At 42.6% G+C, this 15,687-nt stretch overlaps 1 protein-coding gene across 1 annotated transcript; it reads left to right on the top strand.

Moving 5' to 3' along the window:
- Nucleotides 1-1,925: 1,925 nt before the first annotated feature.
- frmpd1a (FERM and PDZ domain containing 1a) lies at nt 1,926-14,501 on the top strand (the record flags this gene model as incomplete). The annotated part of the gene is made up of 9 exons (XM_010768742.1): nt 1,926-2,051; nt 3,389-3,508; nt 4,297-4,433; nt 4,784-5,003; nt 5,646-5,828; nt 6,630-6,774; nt 7,093-8,433; nt 11,038-12,315; nt 13,354-14,501. Coding segments are annotated over 9 exons (4,698 nt in total), but the record flags the coding sequence as incomplete, so codon positions are not given.
- Between the last annotated feature and the right edge of the window lie 1,186 nt (nt 14,502-15,687).

Below are 15,687 nucleotides of genomic sequence, written 5' to 3'. Positions count from 1 at the left end.
TTCGTGAGAGCATCTTAAGCCATCGTATGACCGCCGGTGGAGTTTCTCAGGCTCCGGCAGCAACTTCGGGAGCGGTGGCAACCAAAGATGGCTTAAGATGCCCTCACGAATGGCCCGATGTTGCTTCGATCAGAGCCGAATTTGAACATTTCCTTTATCGTGTGTCCATCTGGTTGTTTTATTGCACAACAAAATCATGTAAACATATCATGTAAATAACCCAATTTGTGTTCTGTGAAACTAAAAAGGATATAATATATTATTTTGAAGGCGAGGAAGTTGTTGTTGCTATGGAAACAACATGACGGAGAAAACGTAATATCTTCTACATATAAAGACGGAGAAAGTAAAGAACAAAGTCGGAAAATATCAATACAGTATCATAATACTTTAACATAATTGTTTGTGTTACTTTCGTTGTAGTTGTATGTCTTAAATGTAATGTAAATGTTGCCTTCGTGTGTGGTTCGGAGCCATCTTCGTGCAAAATTCACAATTCCATATTCGTGTGTCCATAGGGTGTCAATTTCGGGACAGTGTGACAGGGGCTTTAGGGTTCAGAGATGAAGCTGAGGTTCACAATGCGCTTATGTAATGCAATAATATTCTCAAGTCAGAAACTGAAGCCAGTTCTCTTGCTGTGATGTAGTGTCAGGGCTGCATTTAGATTTATTTTCTTCTTCTGGCACGAGGCAGCTAGTTGTTCCAAAGTGCAGGACTAAACCCTTTGGTGAGTCAGCGTTTAGCTCCAATGCTGCAACAAGCTTCCTGAGGATCTGAGGGCTGCAAGAAGCTTTGAATGTAAACGTAATACTTGCCTGTTAAGAGTTGTGGAATGTAACTTAGTACATTTACTTTAATACTATATTTAAGGAAACAGTTGATGTACTTCTACTTGACTCGAGTACATTGACATTATGCTGCCTTATACTTTAGCACGACTAAAGCTACATTTTGGAGGAACTTTTTGGACATCTTATTATAGCTTTACTTACAGATGTAGATGATTAATACTTAATCTAAATCAACTAATTCATTATGTTTAATTATTAAATATCTACAACTTATTCTGAAATGGGACCTATTGCATAATGAGTACTTTTAATTTTGGTACCTTCTTCGCTAATACTTTTATACTTTAAATTGAGTAAGATTGTGAATTCACAACTGGTAACAGAGTATTTTTACACTGTAGTATTGCTACATTTACTAAAGTGAATATCTGAGTACTTCTTAATTTTCTGCCTATTAGGGCTGCTGTGTTTGGAAAAATGAATGTGAATAAAGATGTTTTATTAAGTCAGCAATATAGTATGTGTATGTGCGAACATCTTTGCAGCAGCATAATCCTTAATTCAATATCATATTAAACACATGTCACAGAAATTCCATTTTAAAACAAAAAGTGAATTCATAATGTAATGTAGTTTTTATCTTGTGCTGTTTTACAACTGCAAATGTTATTCAACCTTTTTATATAAATGCTCTCATAATTGTTAGTGTCTGCTGTGCTTTGATCGAGTTTGTCAAATTGTTGTTTTGGTACATTTTTGTGGTGTTCACAGTTTCACAGTGTTCTTGTTGTTTTGTTGCTTGTCAGTCTTTTGTAAAGCACTTTTAACTGAACTAACCTGAATGAAATATGCTATACAAACAATTTATTTATTTATTATAATTCTAAATGCATAACTGAATAGGTATTGGATGTACAGTAGTTTATAATTAATGTTGAAGCAAAAAAGAATGAAATTATTCACTATCAGATGTTCATCTGCATCAGATATAATGTACTTCCCTTTGATTTGCCTACTATTCAGATTTCCACTCGCTTCATTGAGAATGCAAACCTCCGCTCAGCTCAGCAATTATGTTTTCTGAACTCTCAAAGTATTGTCTCTCAAGTCTCAATGTTCTCTGTGCGGCAGGACATCGTGATGACACTGAAGGAAAAGCTTTCTCTAAGCCGCATTGAACACTTCTCCCTGGTGCTGGAGCAGCAGCACAGCATCACCAAACTACTGCTGCTGCATGATGAGGAAAGGATACAGCAGGTATAAACACACACACACACACACACACACACACACACACACACACACACACACACACACACACACACACACACACACACACACACACACACACATACACCAATAACCACTGTTTTACAAGTCTCCGTATATGTACATCTAAATCTAATCAGCTGTTGGGCCTACTGGGGACGTGCACAGGCCCAGGGGCCCAAACATGGGAGGCCCTAGAGAATGTGTTGTAGCTAACCATATGATAGCTATATCATTCCCAGGATATTTCTGTGATTTATTCATAATACTCACATTTATTTACACCATTTTGTATCCAATATTTTTGATATAATCATCAGTGTCACAGCACAAGCACCCACTCTCAATCTTTTGGGCTTATAATATCCAGATGCTTAAGTATTCAGATCTCCAAAATGATTAAACCCCTCGAAAGCATAAAGAACATTTAACAGTATACACTTTGTTTTGTACAGATTAATATTGGTTTTACTGGCTTCTACTTTCCTACCCAAGACTGTATCAGCATTTTTGTGAATAACACTGTAAACTATCTACTTTTACAATTGAATAATGTAAATACTGGCTGCTAGTTCTCAACTTGTTCACTAAATGTAAAATGCTGTTACTTATATGTATACCTTGGATGCGTACTTACTTTATGTTTATTTTAGTAACATGTGCTTCTTTATTTGTTACGTTAGTTTACTATTTGCCTTTCATTTGCACTACCCTCTTTGCTGTAATCACTAAAACGCCCTGCCGTGGGAGAAATAAAGGATTCTGATTTGTGATATGTGGGGCAGAATACTGTTGATATATAGTCTACTGAATGTGTGACCGCTGCATGTGTTCACATGTGTGAGCATGTGTGTTTTAGGGGAGTTGTTGTAAAAAGAGAAATTGAGGCGACAGGGACATTTATGGGAATACCTACATTTTAGAGCACTGAACAGTTGAGTAACCCCCATGGCACCTTCAAAAGAAAGTATCTGGATCCAAAGTGACAGTGGCTTCCCTGGCCTTCATCTACAACATTTCACTCAGAGACACATAACAGCCAAGACTACAAACAACAGCAACAAGATACAAAGAGACTCACCCACTATGGAAATGTGCAATAATACCACAAATAAACACAAATCTAAAAAAAGGGTCAACACAACTACAGACAAAAAAACTACAAAAGACCAAAACAGTTATAAAGACAAACAAAGAGCACAAAGAGACCTATTGTCTCATCAGTAAGTCGGTTTAATATGCGACAGTACTTAAGCTTTCACCTGCATTTAGAGAAATACATTTGAAGCATTGTGTGTATGTGTGTGTGTGTGTGTCATGTTCAGGTGGTCCAGAAGAAAGAGGCCCATGACTACAGATGTCTGTTCCGTGTTTGTTTCTTGCCGAAAAGCCTCCACGCGCTGCTGCAGGAAGATCCCGCTGCCTTTGAGTACCTCTACCTGCAGGTACCTCAACTTCTGACCGACTTAAAAACCCCAGGCTGCAGCTGTTAACTCCTTACATCGTGCATCTGTGAAGAATGTGTAGATACTTCATTATACCCTCGTTAACTAGCAAAGGCCACGCCTCAACAATATGTTGGTTAAAGATGTATTTACGGGGCAGTTTGAATTCAAGGTTAAGAAGGGTGAAGAAGGGTGAGGGATTTCGTCTGGCAGGCTGGTCTGGAGGATGACATGAAGTCCAGATGGAGGGAGACTCAGGGTGTGGGTTCAGTGTCAGGAGGGTTTCTGTCAGATCTGAATACAAACGTAGGGTTATGGGTAAACATGTTGAAGAGTGGGTTGTAAAATCCGAGACAAACAAGGCCAGATGTAAGGATATAAGTAGCTCAGCAGGTGTTTAGGGTGTAGTTGAGGCGTGGCCCTGCTCCCGGACCTAAGTTGACTCATGAAATGAAAACTGAGTCCCCCACCTAACTTACCCCACGGTTCGGCTGTACACCTCCGAACAGTCTGGTTTCTGCTGGAGCTGACACACCTCCTCACCATAATGTAAATCAGCAGACTGAAAGGTCATATTTAAAATGTGCAGTTTTTTTTATCCAGACTCACGACCTTTATTCCTGCTTTGTTCCCACAGTAAGGTCTTTTTATACTAAGTTACATCCCCTCAGTGATGGATATTTTTGCTGCCAATAACACAAACCAGTGAGATTTTTTCTTAAATTAGATGTCTGTTGTTCTCATCTTTTGTACCGTTGTGAACTGTTGTGAACTGTTTTGTGTGTCAGGGTGTGAACGATGTGCTGCAGGAGCGCTTTGCAATAGAGATGCGGTGCAACACGGCCCTGCGACTCGCCGCTCTGCACATCCAGGAGAGGCTGGCGAGCTGTGGACACTCACAGAAGACCAACTTGAAGATGATCACGTGAGACAAACACACATTTTAACTATACTTATGTCGACTATAAAACTATAATAAAACAGGATTGTACTGCTTGTAGGGACTGTAGAGCAAAGTGTGGTTCCATGCCTTTTAGAGGGACAATAATAAATATTTATTGGATATGTTTTATTGAGCAGCGCCCCGTCTAACAGTCAAACACTAACACAAGTTGTATAATACAACTGCAGTCTTGTAGCACACTTTGAGCTTCAGAAATACATTTCAAGATTTCAAATGTATGCTTTCCAAGGGTTTCCATCCACACATCCTAGCTCTCTCACAGTCTTGAACACGACAACAGACCTCATTGTGTTTGTCTATGTTTGCTCTAGGAAGACGTGGGGCATAGAGAACTTTGTGTCATCCACACTGTTGAGAAACATGCGAGAGAAAGACCTGAAGAAAGCCATCACTTACCATATGAAGAAGAGCCAGTCACAGAACGACCCCAAGCAGAAGGGCCTGTCAGTGGATCAGACTCGCATCAACTACCTGGAGGAGCTGTGTGAGCTCAAGTCATTCGGAGGGAAATCCTTCAGTGCCACCATGATGGTAGGTTTTCAACATTTGACTCATGGTGTCAATCCATAAAAAAATTCAAGTCATTTAGTATTTTGGAAGGAGATAAAACAAACGTGTGGTGTTGGAAATGCATGACAAGCAGCAAAGAGAAATCAGTGGGTTTTATACTTTATTAAAGTCTGACAATATTCTGACAGTTAGCTAAAGCATCGACAAAGCAGCTGACTCAGAGAGGCGCTTTGATTGCCTTCCGTGTAATGTGAGCTACACAAGGTATATTATCTCTGCTGCAATCATAATGTGAGCACTATCATTAATTTATTAGATGTGCCGTTACTTACTGATGTCCAGTGTCTCCAGTCAGCACAATACATGAAGTTTGTCATTTCTCCGCTGACTTTGTGTTCTCACTGCCCTGCAAGTCTTGGTAAACATCCACGCTGCAATTACATGAGGGCATTGGGGTCAAACTTAGTAATATGATTATATATGTCATTATTTTTCTTATGCGTTAAGATTTGCAAATTAATCGCAACTGTTAACGTCTTAACACTGACAGCCCTATTTTTTATTTATTTTAGGTTGAAATGTGTTTTTTTAAACCAATCTCATCTACAATTGTCCTCCTTCTTTCCGTTCAACCACCCTTCCCCTGCTCCCCCCACACTCCAGCTTCAGGACAGGGAGTCAATGGTGACCTTGTTGGTGGGGGCGCGCTACGGGGTGAGTCAGGTGGTCAACCACAAACTGAGCATTCTGTCCACCCTCACAGAGTTCACCTGCATCACACGCATCGAGCTGCTGCCTGAATCCGACAAGGTCAGCCTGGTCAAAATATACCTGCAGGACATCAAGGTAAGAGCACATTACATTTCCTTTTGTTTGTGATTTAAATCATGATAAGTTCTTTCTTTTTCATCTGTGAATACAGCTCAATATTTCTTGGGTGGGTGAGTCTTGTCATGTCAGGATCATAGTATGTTGTTGTGATACTCGTTTTGGACACAAGGGCTGAAGTGCCTGTCTTCTTTTAATTAAGATTAAAAGCATTTCTATTTTCTTCCAAGTGAGTTGAAATACCTCCATGCGCTCTAATATCCTTGCAAAATCTTTTGTTCACAGGTTCCTTAGTCATAAACAGAATCAGACTTAGAAAATAGATCACCAGATGTTTGTATTGTCACTTGCATATTGGGGTTTCCATGTAAAGTACTGTAAACCTTGTCAAAAAGCACTTTAGCTTGAAAGAATCTGAATCAGCTTAACAAGCACTGCAGCAAAGTTGGGTTATCTTAGGTTGCATAATAATTAGCATTATTTGTTCAGCCTATGTTTAAGCAGTTTGATGCACCTGCAGTTTGATATCTAGAATTAAACTTTCTCTTGAATGGCTTATAGAAACAGTGAATGAGCTTTCAACTGTTATTGTGTTTATGACTGTGTTGTATTAGTTACAAATATGACCTGTTCACATTATTTTCCATTCTACCTCATGTCAATTATTTGCAGACTTCAGCATGAGAAGGAGTGCCTTTTCATCAATATTTGGACCCTTTTGGATACAAATAGAACGCTAAGTGTTTTTCCACTGCTGAAATTGTCTTCCCTTCCCCCTCTTCCCATCTCATATCATCTCTTCTGCTTTCTCATTCAAAGCCCATCACATTGCTATTGGAGTCAGCGGCCGCCAAAGATATGTCCTGCCTAATAGCAGGGTACTGTCAAGTGTTTGTTGACCCCAACCTGAACATCTTCCCCTGGATACATGTGTCCAAGAAGCACCGAGTGTCTGCTGAGGAAGGTACACATTTACAGTAAAAGTCAGCCATAAAATGAATGAATCAGTATGTTTAAAAAAAATGAACTAGCAGGGCTCTCAAAGAACAAAGGCCTCTGCCAAGGCTGTTTCTATAAGTGAAAAACAGTGAGTTGCTATCCGCCCATTGATTCGAATTCATTCCAAATTTGTATGAGTTCTTTGTTGGCCCATGCTTCACCCTTCCACCAAGTTTCATTCATCTGGTGTGTAGTTTTTTTTGTAATCGTGCTCACAAACAGATAAAGCAACCAGGATATAATAATAACCGTTGCATGTTTTAATGTCGGTGTATGTACACAGGTTACGTGTCACGGTGTGGCAGTGACTCGGACACCTCCTCAGACTTGGGCATGGACGCGCTGATCACCAAGGCGTCACATGACGACAGGCCGCGCCCTCGCATCAGATCCTCATCAGACCCAGACGGGAGAAAAAGAAAAGACAGAAACAGAAGGAGAAACAAAGACAGCAAAGAAAAGGGGGATAAAACATGGGAGGAGAATAAAAAGCAAAAGGAAGAAAAGGATGCTGACACGGAAAAGGAAAAGTCTCCCTTGAGTAAAAACAGAGAGAGTAAGAATGAAGAGACACAGAACAAAGAGGAGACGGAAAAGCTGCAGGAGGGTCAGCAAACAAAGATCGAGATAAGGGAACATTATTCTGGGGAACTACGGGAGAACGTGGGACAAGAAAGTCGATGTGACGAAGACGTTCATGCAGCAGAAGAGCATCCTTCGGTATCAGAAGCATCTGATTCTCTGAACACAGACTCTCGTGTCATCACCAGCCCCTCCAGCGACTCCCTCGACGCTTTGGAGGAAGACGACCTAGTTTCATGTTCTTCCTCGTTCACGGTCCTCCCCAACGCTCCATCACAAACACTCAATAGCCACTCTCCCCTTCAGCTCCACCATTACTCCCACAATCAGGTTCATCCTCATCTCCTCGCCCCTCCACCAGCTCACGCCCATCCCCTCATCCACCTCACAGCTGACGACAGACGACAAGGAGGAGGCCTCAGGAGGTCCAACGACCGAGCCGATCCCCAACTCCTCTCCTCCGTCCCCCCCTCTTCGAGCCTTCACTGCATCCAAAAATGTCCCAGCAACCCCTGCTCCGACGACAGCTCCCTGTGTTTCGCCGAGCTCTCCCTTCTGGTGGACTTCCTGCCGAGCCCTCCAGAGGCCAGCGACGACGATGAAGAAGCGGAAGAGGAGTTAAGGAGGAGGAAGAGGAGGAAGGGGAAGATGTTGAAAGAAACAGGAGAGTGTGTGAGAGGTGAAAGTGGAAGCATAAGCGTGGAGGGCAGTCTCAGAGAACACCCACTAACCCCCTCCCCATCCTCCTCCAACCTGGAGTTTGTCTTCAACTTCGACCAAAGTGACGCTCGCTGCTACTACAAACTCTGCTCTAACATCACCCCCGACAGCGCCCGCAGCCTTCCCTGCCCCCCGGATCATAACGAGGGAGGAGATTGGGTGAAGGTGAAGGCAGATCCGGCTGAGGCGGTTTACCTGGAGCCCATCCCCATTCTTCAGCCACCACCGGGGTTTGGAGACAGCAGCTCTGACGAGGAGTTCTTCGACGCCAGAGATCGCTTCACCTCGCCTGTGGACCCAGCCTTAGACGCCATCCCAAGAGGTGATTTACTTTTTATTATAGGGCTTCTAAGGCTCTGTGCTGGAAACAAAGGATGTGAATGCTGCCTTTACTGCCATCTGGTGGTTGAAGTACTACTGAAGTTTTACTGCACTATAGTGACTGTATTATAGAGTAATAATGTAAGTTAATTCCCTGGAAAGCAGGAACACCTACTCTACCAGTGACTTGGAAATGGTCTACTGTCTATAGTGTAAAGACAGTGGTTGGAAGTGACATTTACTCAAGAACATGAAGTACTAAAACTAGATTGTTTGGTACTTTGACTTGACTATTTACATTATCTGCTACTTTCTACTTTTACTCCAATACATTTTAGAGAGAAATACTTACTACTCAACTGCAATTATCTGACATCTTTAATATCATGTTATTTTATAGGTAAAGATTTCACAAACAATATTTAAAATTTTTTTAATCTTAATATTTAATTTAGATTAAACTATCCAACTGTACAAGGGCTACACCTCACATTAAAATGCTGCATATTAGATTTAGCCTCATTAATTATATTTTAATAATATCATATATAATAATATAAACACTTGCTATATATATATATATATATATTTATTATATTGCAAAATACTTTTGTAATTTAAGTAAGAATTTGAATGCTTTCGTATTACTAGAGCAGAGTATTTGTCCCCTTTGGTATTGCTACTTTCACTAGATACTAGATTTGGAGTAAGTGTTTTTTTATACCACTCCATTTATTTGACAGATTCAAATAAACATTGAAATTGTGCAATTGGCAGATAAGCAGCTAAGAAACTTCAGAATAATATATTAATACTAAACAAAATCACAAAATCCCATCAAAAAATAAATTACTTTTAATCTGGCTTCGGTCCTAAAGTCAGAATCTGGGATTGTTATACAAATGGGACTGTAGAGTCACCCTGACTCTTAGGATGAGTTACAATGCAAGTTAAAGATTAATCCAAAGATTTTTCTCTCGCTTGTGACCCTTAAAAAAGCTGTGTCATGATATAACGTACCTCTGAATTGTATGCAGTTTCACCACAGAGAGATTAACCCTCTAAACGTTGCAGGTGTTTTTATTGAAATAATTGTTCAGGGCCCACAGAGGTGGATTTATATTTCTCAAAAAAAGGCTTCAAAGTGCAAAATATATTACAAAGTTGTGCGACTACCCACACATTACCTTAGGGCGGCTCATGTGGCAAAGTCTCTAAATCAGTCGATTCTGCCTTTAAAGCTTAATAGCTAGAGTGATTTTTATAATCTCCTCTTTTCTCTGGATCTTGGCAGTAAATCAGACAGAAGCTGTAAAAGTGAGGGAGACAAAACAAATGGAAAAGTTGTGTCTCCCAACCCCAGCGCAAACGATATCCTTTTCAAAGATTCATTACACTCTCAATGCTAATATTGCAATATCATTTTGTAAAAAAACTATTTGCACACTATTGCAAATGTGTGTTTATGTTTACAAATGAATTACAATCCAATAATGTGTATAGCGATGATAATTTCAACCGTCCCTAAATTTATGTGACCCTTGTAATTCCATATTATCTTTTACTTTTTTATCGTCACCTAAAATGGATATTTACGTAAACACACAAGGTAATACATTTTGGCATTAGTCATTTTATTTATGTTTTATGAGCTCCCTAGAGTTTATGTTAGCAAGTTAAACCTGCTCTTTGTTGTTCACAATTAATTTGCTAAGTGATTATAATATATAATTTGCTAAGTGATTATAATATAGTGAAGGAGTTCAAGTATCTCGGGGTCTTGTTCTCGAGTGAGGGAACAATGGAGCGTGAGATGGGTCGGAGAATCGGAGCAGCGGGAGCGGTACTGCAGTCTCTTTACCGCACCGTTGTGACGAAAAGGGAGCTGAGCCAGAAGGCAAAGCTCTCTGTCTACCGCGCCATTTTCGTTCCTACCCTCACCTATGGTCATGAAGGATGGGTCATGACCGAAAGAACGAGATCGCGGGTACAAGCGGCCGAGATGGGTTTTCTCCGCAGGGTGGCTGGTGTCTCCCTTAGGGATAAGGTGAGAAGTTCGGTCATCAGGGAGGGACTCGGAGTTGAGCCGCTCCTCCTTCGCGTCGAAAGGAGCCAGTTGAGGTGGTTCGGGCACCTAGTTAGGATGCCACCTGGGCGCCTCCCTAGGGAGGTGTTCCAGGCACGTCCAGCTGGGAAGAGACCAAGGGGTAGACCTAGAACCAGATGGAGGGATTATATCTCTTCGCTGGCCTGGGAGCGCCTTGGGATCCCCCAGTCAGAGCTGGTTGATGTGGCCAGGGAAAAGAAAGTTTGGGGCTCTCTGCTGGAACTGCTACCTCCGCGACCCGACCACGGATAAGCGGGAGAAGATGGATGGATGGATGGATTATAATATATAATCTGACTTTTCTGTCCAAAACACAGTTGATATTTGTTATCAAGTTATTTTGAATGAAAATATAGTATGTCTTTTTCTTGTTTCTATGTATTGTACACAGACCACATGAGGAATTAGTTTGTGTTGAAAACATAAAAAGCTAACTTTTATATACACTCTGTCATATTTATGCTCTATTTGGCTGAGCATTTTGTTACTATCTTGCAGATATTCGTTCAGACATGAAACTGGACTTCCACAGCGCACTCAGCCTGAGTGACATCAGTGTCTCTGTGGCAGACGAAGACAGAGCAGAAGAAGAAAAAGAAGAAGAAGAAGATAAAAAAGACGTAGAGGAGGAAGGAGGAGGCATAGAAACATTGTTCCAGCTCAGAAAAAGATCTCGGAAGCGACGTTCCTTCATGGAAACTGATTTCACCTCTACGGTGTCATTTCCGGAGCCAGATCCAGAAAAGTCAGACCAGGTTTTCAACAGGCTTCGTAACAACATGTTGGCAGATTCCAGTGATGCAGAGATGCTGAGTTTAGATCCTGAACCTTCAGAACAAACGCAGAACCCCTGTCCTACTGTCTCCTCTTTGAATCACTCCGAAGGGGAACCGGCTCAGCTCGAGTCCAAACCCATCCTGTCCAAACCCCGCTTGCATGGATGTAGCTCTCCTTGTGGTTTGGGGTCTCATGATCAGAGTAGAGACCCCTCGAGAAGCAGGAAACAGGAAATGGAGATGGAACCCGATGCAATGGAATCAAAATCGGTCACAGATTTGGTGAAGGCAGCGTCTCCTACGATAACTATTGTCCGCTGCCGGATGGATCCAGACGAGAAGGAGGAAAGGAAAGAAAAGGTGGAGATGGATAAGGGGAAAGACGAGGAAGAGGAAACATCAGGTGTGTCAGGGAATGGGCCGTTCATTAATCATATGTTTTTGCCAGAATACACTAAGGAGGGAGGTAAGGGGGAAGAAGAGAAGACGGAGGGGGTGGAAGGGGCGAGTTTGGCGAGTTCAGATAGACAACTTATAGAAGCTCAGAAGCAACCGGAGGCCAACACGCTGCCTACACGTTTGAAAGATGTTAATGCAAAGAGTAGTAATGGCCTTTTTGGAGCACATGTGTTTGCCGTAGAGGAACATCTACTTAAAGGTGTGTGTGAAAATTCAAACCCTCACTCATACTCACCACCACCCCCTCCACCCACAACCCCTCTACCAGTTCTTCCCAAATCACAGAGTGATTGTTTTGTTAGTGGAAAAGGCAGCATTAAAAACACAGGGTCCTCAACCAAAATGTCTTCATCTAATTCTGAGATGTCACTGGGCAAACAAGGTCCCACTGAAAAAGCAAAACTATATTTAGACTTCACCACCCGTTTTAATGAGGACACCATCGGTGTTAGCACTCCTAGCGATGAAGTTACCGACAGCACCAATTCAGACAATGTTTTTGATGATGATGAATTGGATAACTCCTTAAATTCTGGTTCAAGTAAGAACAATGATTTGGCTATAGCTACAAAGTATACCATCAGTGCAAATGTGGTTAGTGCAGGTAAAGGTGAGTCTCAAATTCCTATCATGTCTCCTACCAACACTGAAGCTCACTCAATAATGAAATCAGGAAGTTCTGATTATACTCGAGCCATAAACTCTATCACTGCAAAGCTTGGAGCTGCAACAAGTGCCACATCTCCTACATTTAATGCAGGTGCCAGATTGCAAAGTGAGGCTTTGTATGAAAGTGTTTTAGGTTTGAATCAAATAGTAAACAAACCCAGTGACTGCTCTATTCCAAGTCCTGAAACTAAAGATAGTTTGGCTAGTCCTAGCTTGGCGAAAGCTGATACAGCCACAATCCACAATCTCTCCAAAGCGCCTCCTTCTCCACCTCACTTCCTCTTCCAGACCTGTTCTCCAAGCTTTATGGGTCGCTTATCTTCGTCCACACTAAGAAGGAAGATTCAAAATTTGCCCCTTTATCTATCACGCTCCCAGGAATCCCTCCACCAAGCTGGGGTGGGGGATGTAGCTCACAGTCCTGCTAAGGATAACAGTAGCGAAGGGATAACCATCAAAGTTACGGACGTTGATGAGGTCACACAAACCATAGACTTCGATAGGGGCACTGCAGAATCAGTGGATTCGGATGATTCAGATACAACAGTTACAGGATCCGATGTGGAAGGGGAATCTTATTTCAACACACATTCAGAAAATAGTTTATTTCCGGTGTCAGAGATGAAAGAAGTAGGCTCTCCGCTGCCTGTTCAGGCTGAGCCAAAACCCCAACACCAAAATCAACTTCGGTGCCATAAACCTAACAAGAACACACCGGGACCAATAACAGAGCCTCCAGTCTCCATAGTGAACAGCCTCCAGAAAGACACTTCAGGCCTAAAGATGGACACTCCTGGCCCTATAAAACATTCTCCAGAATCAAAGATAAAGGTCACAAGTCAAGGTGAGGACATTCAAGGTTATAAAATGAACATAAATGATCTGTCGCGTTCCATACCCTCTCCAATAGTGGTGACCACACAGAATCTAAACGGGCCAGGTCTCCCATTTCATAGTCAGTCCCAGATAGTAGGACAGACCAGTGGCAACAGACCTTTGATGGGTCTTTGTAGAGCTCCAGAGCAGACTTCCGACTCACCAAAAACACTTTCTTCTGTCTGCAAGGTCTTTACCATCTGTGAGGATCCGTCCAAGACAAAGGACCCAGTCGAGGTGGGATCTGCACAAGCCTTGAAGACTCAGTTTGGCTGCAATTCTTTGCAAGAGTCTGTATGTGAGTCGGTTGTGGAAGGGTTGCAAGTGCCGCTGGATGCTTGTGGTTGCCCAACGTTGCCCTACACAAACTGCTTCGGCAGCGGGGACAGCTTTGACGAGGAGCTGACGGTCTACGAGTTCTCCTGCCGCACTCAGAACAGCGGCGTGACGCAGACTTCAGGAGCAGGTCTTCCTCTCATCACCTCCCCACCTGTTCCCTCCTTTCTCTCCACCTCTTCCACCTTCTCTCCGTCCTTCCCGCGCTCCATCCATTTCTCCACTTCTACCTCTGAGCTCAGCCCTCTCCTCTCACCGTTGTCTGACGCCTCAGATAATTTCCAGTCTCAAACGCACAAGGACACCATCAGTGGGCTAGGCCAGCAGCGCTACCCAGAACCCCCAACAGGATTCCAGGTACTTCGCGTGGACGTGGATCAGCTCCTTACGATTCTGGAAAGCAGCGGTGCTGACCGATCTATGGCAAACCATGGAGGTCGCCACCCTAGAGACACCTGTCCGGCACACTTTACAGAGAACAAGAGATTGCTGCAGATAGAGGCACGGCGGCTGATGTCAGGCTGCCAGAAGGTGGTGGGTATCGGACAGAGCCCAGAAGAGATGCTCCTTTCCCTGGCCAATAGTTTCCGGACCCTGGTTGAGTTGGCAGGTATATGCCTCTGGTTCTCTGGTTGTGAAAGGTGCGACCGGAGGAACGCAGAGGCGGTCGCAGGTCTGGCTGACGTGGCTCGTTCGTTCAGAGACTTCTGTCTGGCCGCAGAGCGAGCCAGCAGCAAGCGCAGCTGCCAGGATCTGAGCACCAAGCTGCTAGCCAAACAGTGCACCGCGCTCACCGCCTCGGTTTTCTGCCTCACTCAGCTGTTCCGCACCCTCACTGCACTATGAGTGGCGCACAACCTTGGAAGTCTTCTGAAATGAACTTTGAGCTACCTGTGGGGGGTAACCTCAGGTACATGAGGTCACCAGTGAGTCCACAGCTGCTGAGTGGCCCCAGACAGACAGGTTTAGGGCTGGCACTGTGAGTTCAGGTGGCCTCAGTGAGCTACATGTGGTTGCTGACTGTCCTGTGCACAAACTGTGCAAACGAACCAGACCATCTACCAGACTGTAGGTTGGTGCAAGAAGCAAAAAGCAGAACCTGCTCACATTCCAGTATTGATTAAAACTGATGTACTTGAATGTATTCTATGCTATCGATTACGTTTATTTATTCATTTATTTATTTATTTCATGAGTTACTACAGTGAGCAAACAAGGAATGTAAAGACAAGGAAGGAAACTGGAAATGTTTACAGGCATATCTTTAGATAGATGTGAAGTGGGCCTTTCACACACATACACAAGCGCACAACCTATACTACACACAGTGAATCAGTATTTCATTCCATTCATACACAGGCCTTTTGTAAGACTGACCATGACAAGATAAGAAACACTGCAGTTTACTGACCCTTATATATCTTTACATTCTCCCGGCTGTCAATGAGGACTCTGAATGTTACTGTTTACAAAACCAAAAAGTGAGAAATATTTTGATTTTTAAATCCCACAAATCAAGCTTGAAGCTGTGTTTGCCATTTTATAAATCTAGTAGCAGAATGCTGACGTATGCAATTATGAGACTTTATGAAGCAACAGTTTGGATGAGATACAGTCCTTTGCACATGCAGTGTTTCGTCATTTTGTATTTAGTATGATGAATGGAAGTGTAATACATTTGCTAGATTTCTGTTATTTATTTGTCAACACACTTTCTCCACCTCTGTTTGAAACACTGAACCGTACAGTGCATGGCGATGTGGCTGTCAACCACCAGTGTTTTCCGTACACTTGTTTCTTTTTTTCATTCTATTGGAGACTTACTTTGGCCGACACGGGCAAATAACAAACATCACAATGGCTCAAAACAGTTCCATTAGCAGAAATGCGCTGCAGTTACAAAAAAGATGCAAATTAAAAAAACATCTTCACCAACTTGACAACAAGTAAAAGAGCTGCATAAACGAAACGCTGCAAATACAAAACGAAGCAAATTAAAGTAAAAGGTGCTCAAAACGGAAGCGGGGACAGT

Source organism: Notothenia coriiceps, unplaced genomic scaffold, assembly GCF_000735185.1.
Source record: "Notothenia coriiceps isolate Sejong01 unplaced genomic scaffold, NC01 NC01_scaffold00005983, whole genome shotgun sequence".
In the NCBI taxonomy this organism is placed as follows: domain Eukaryota; kingdom Metazoa; phylum Chordata; class Actinopteri; order Perciformes; family Nototheniidae; genus Notothenia; species Notothenia coriiceps.
This window is presented reverse-complemented; position numbering and strand designations above follow the sequence as displayed.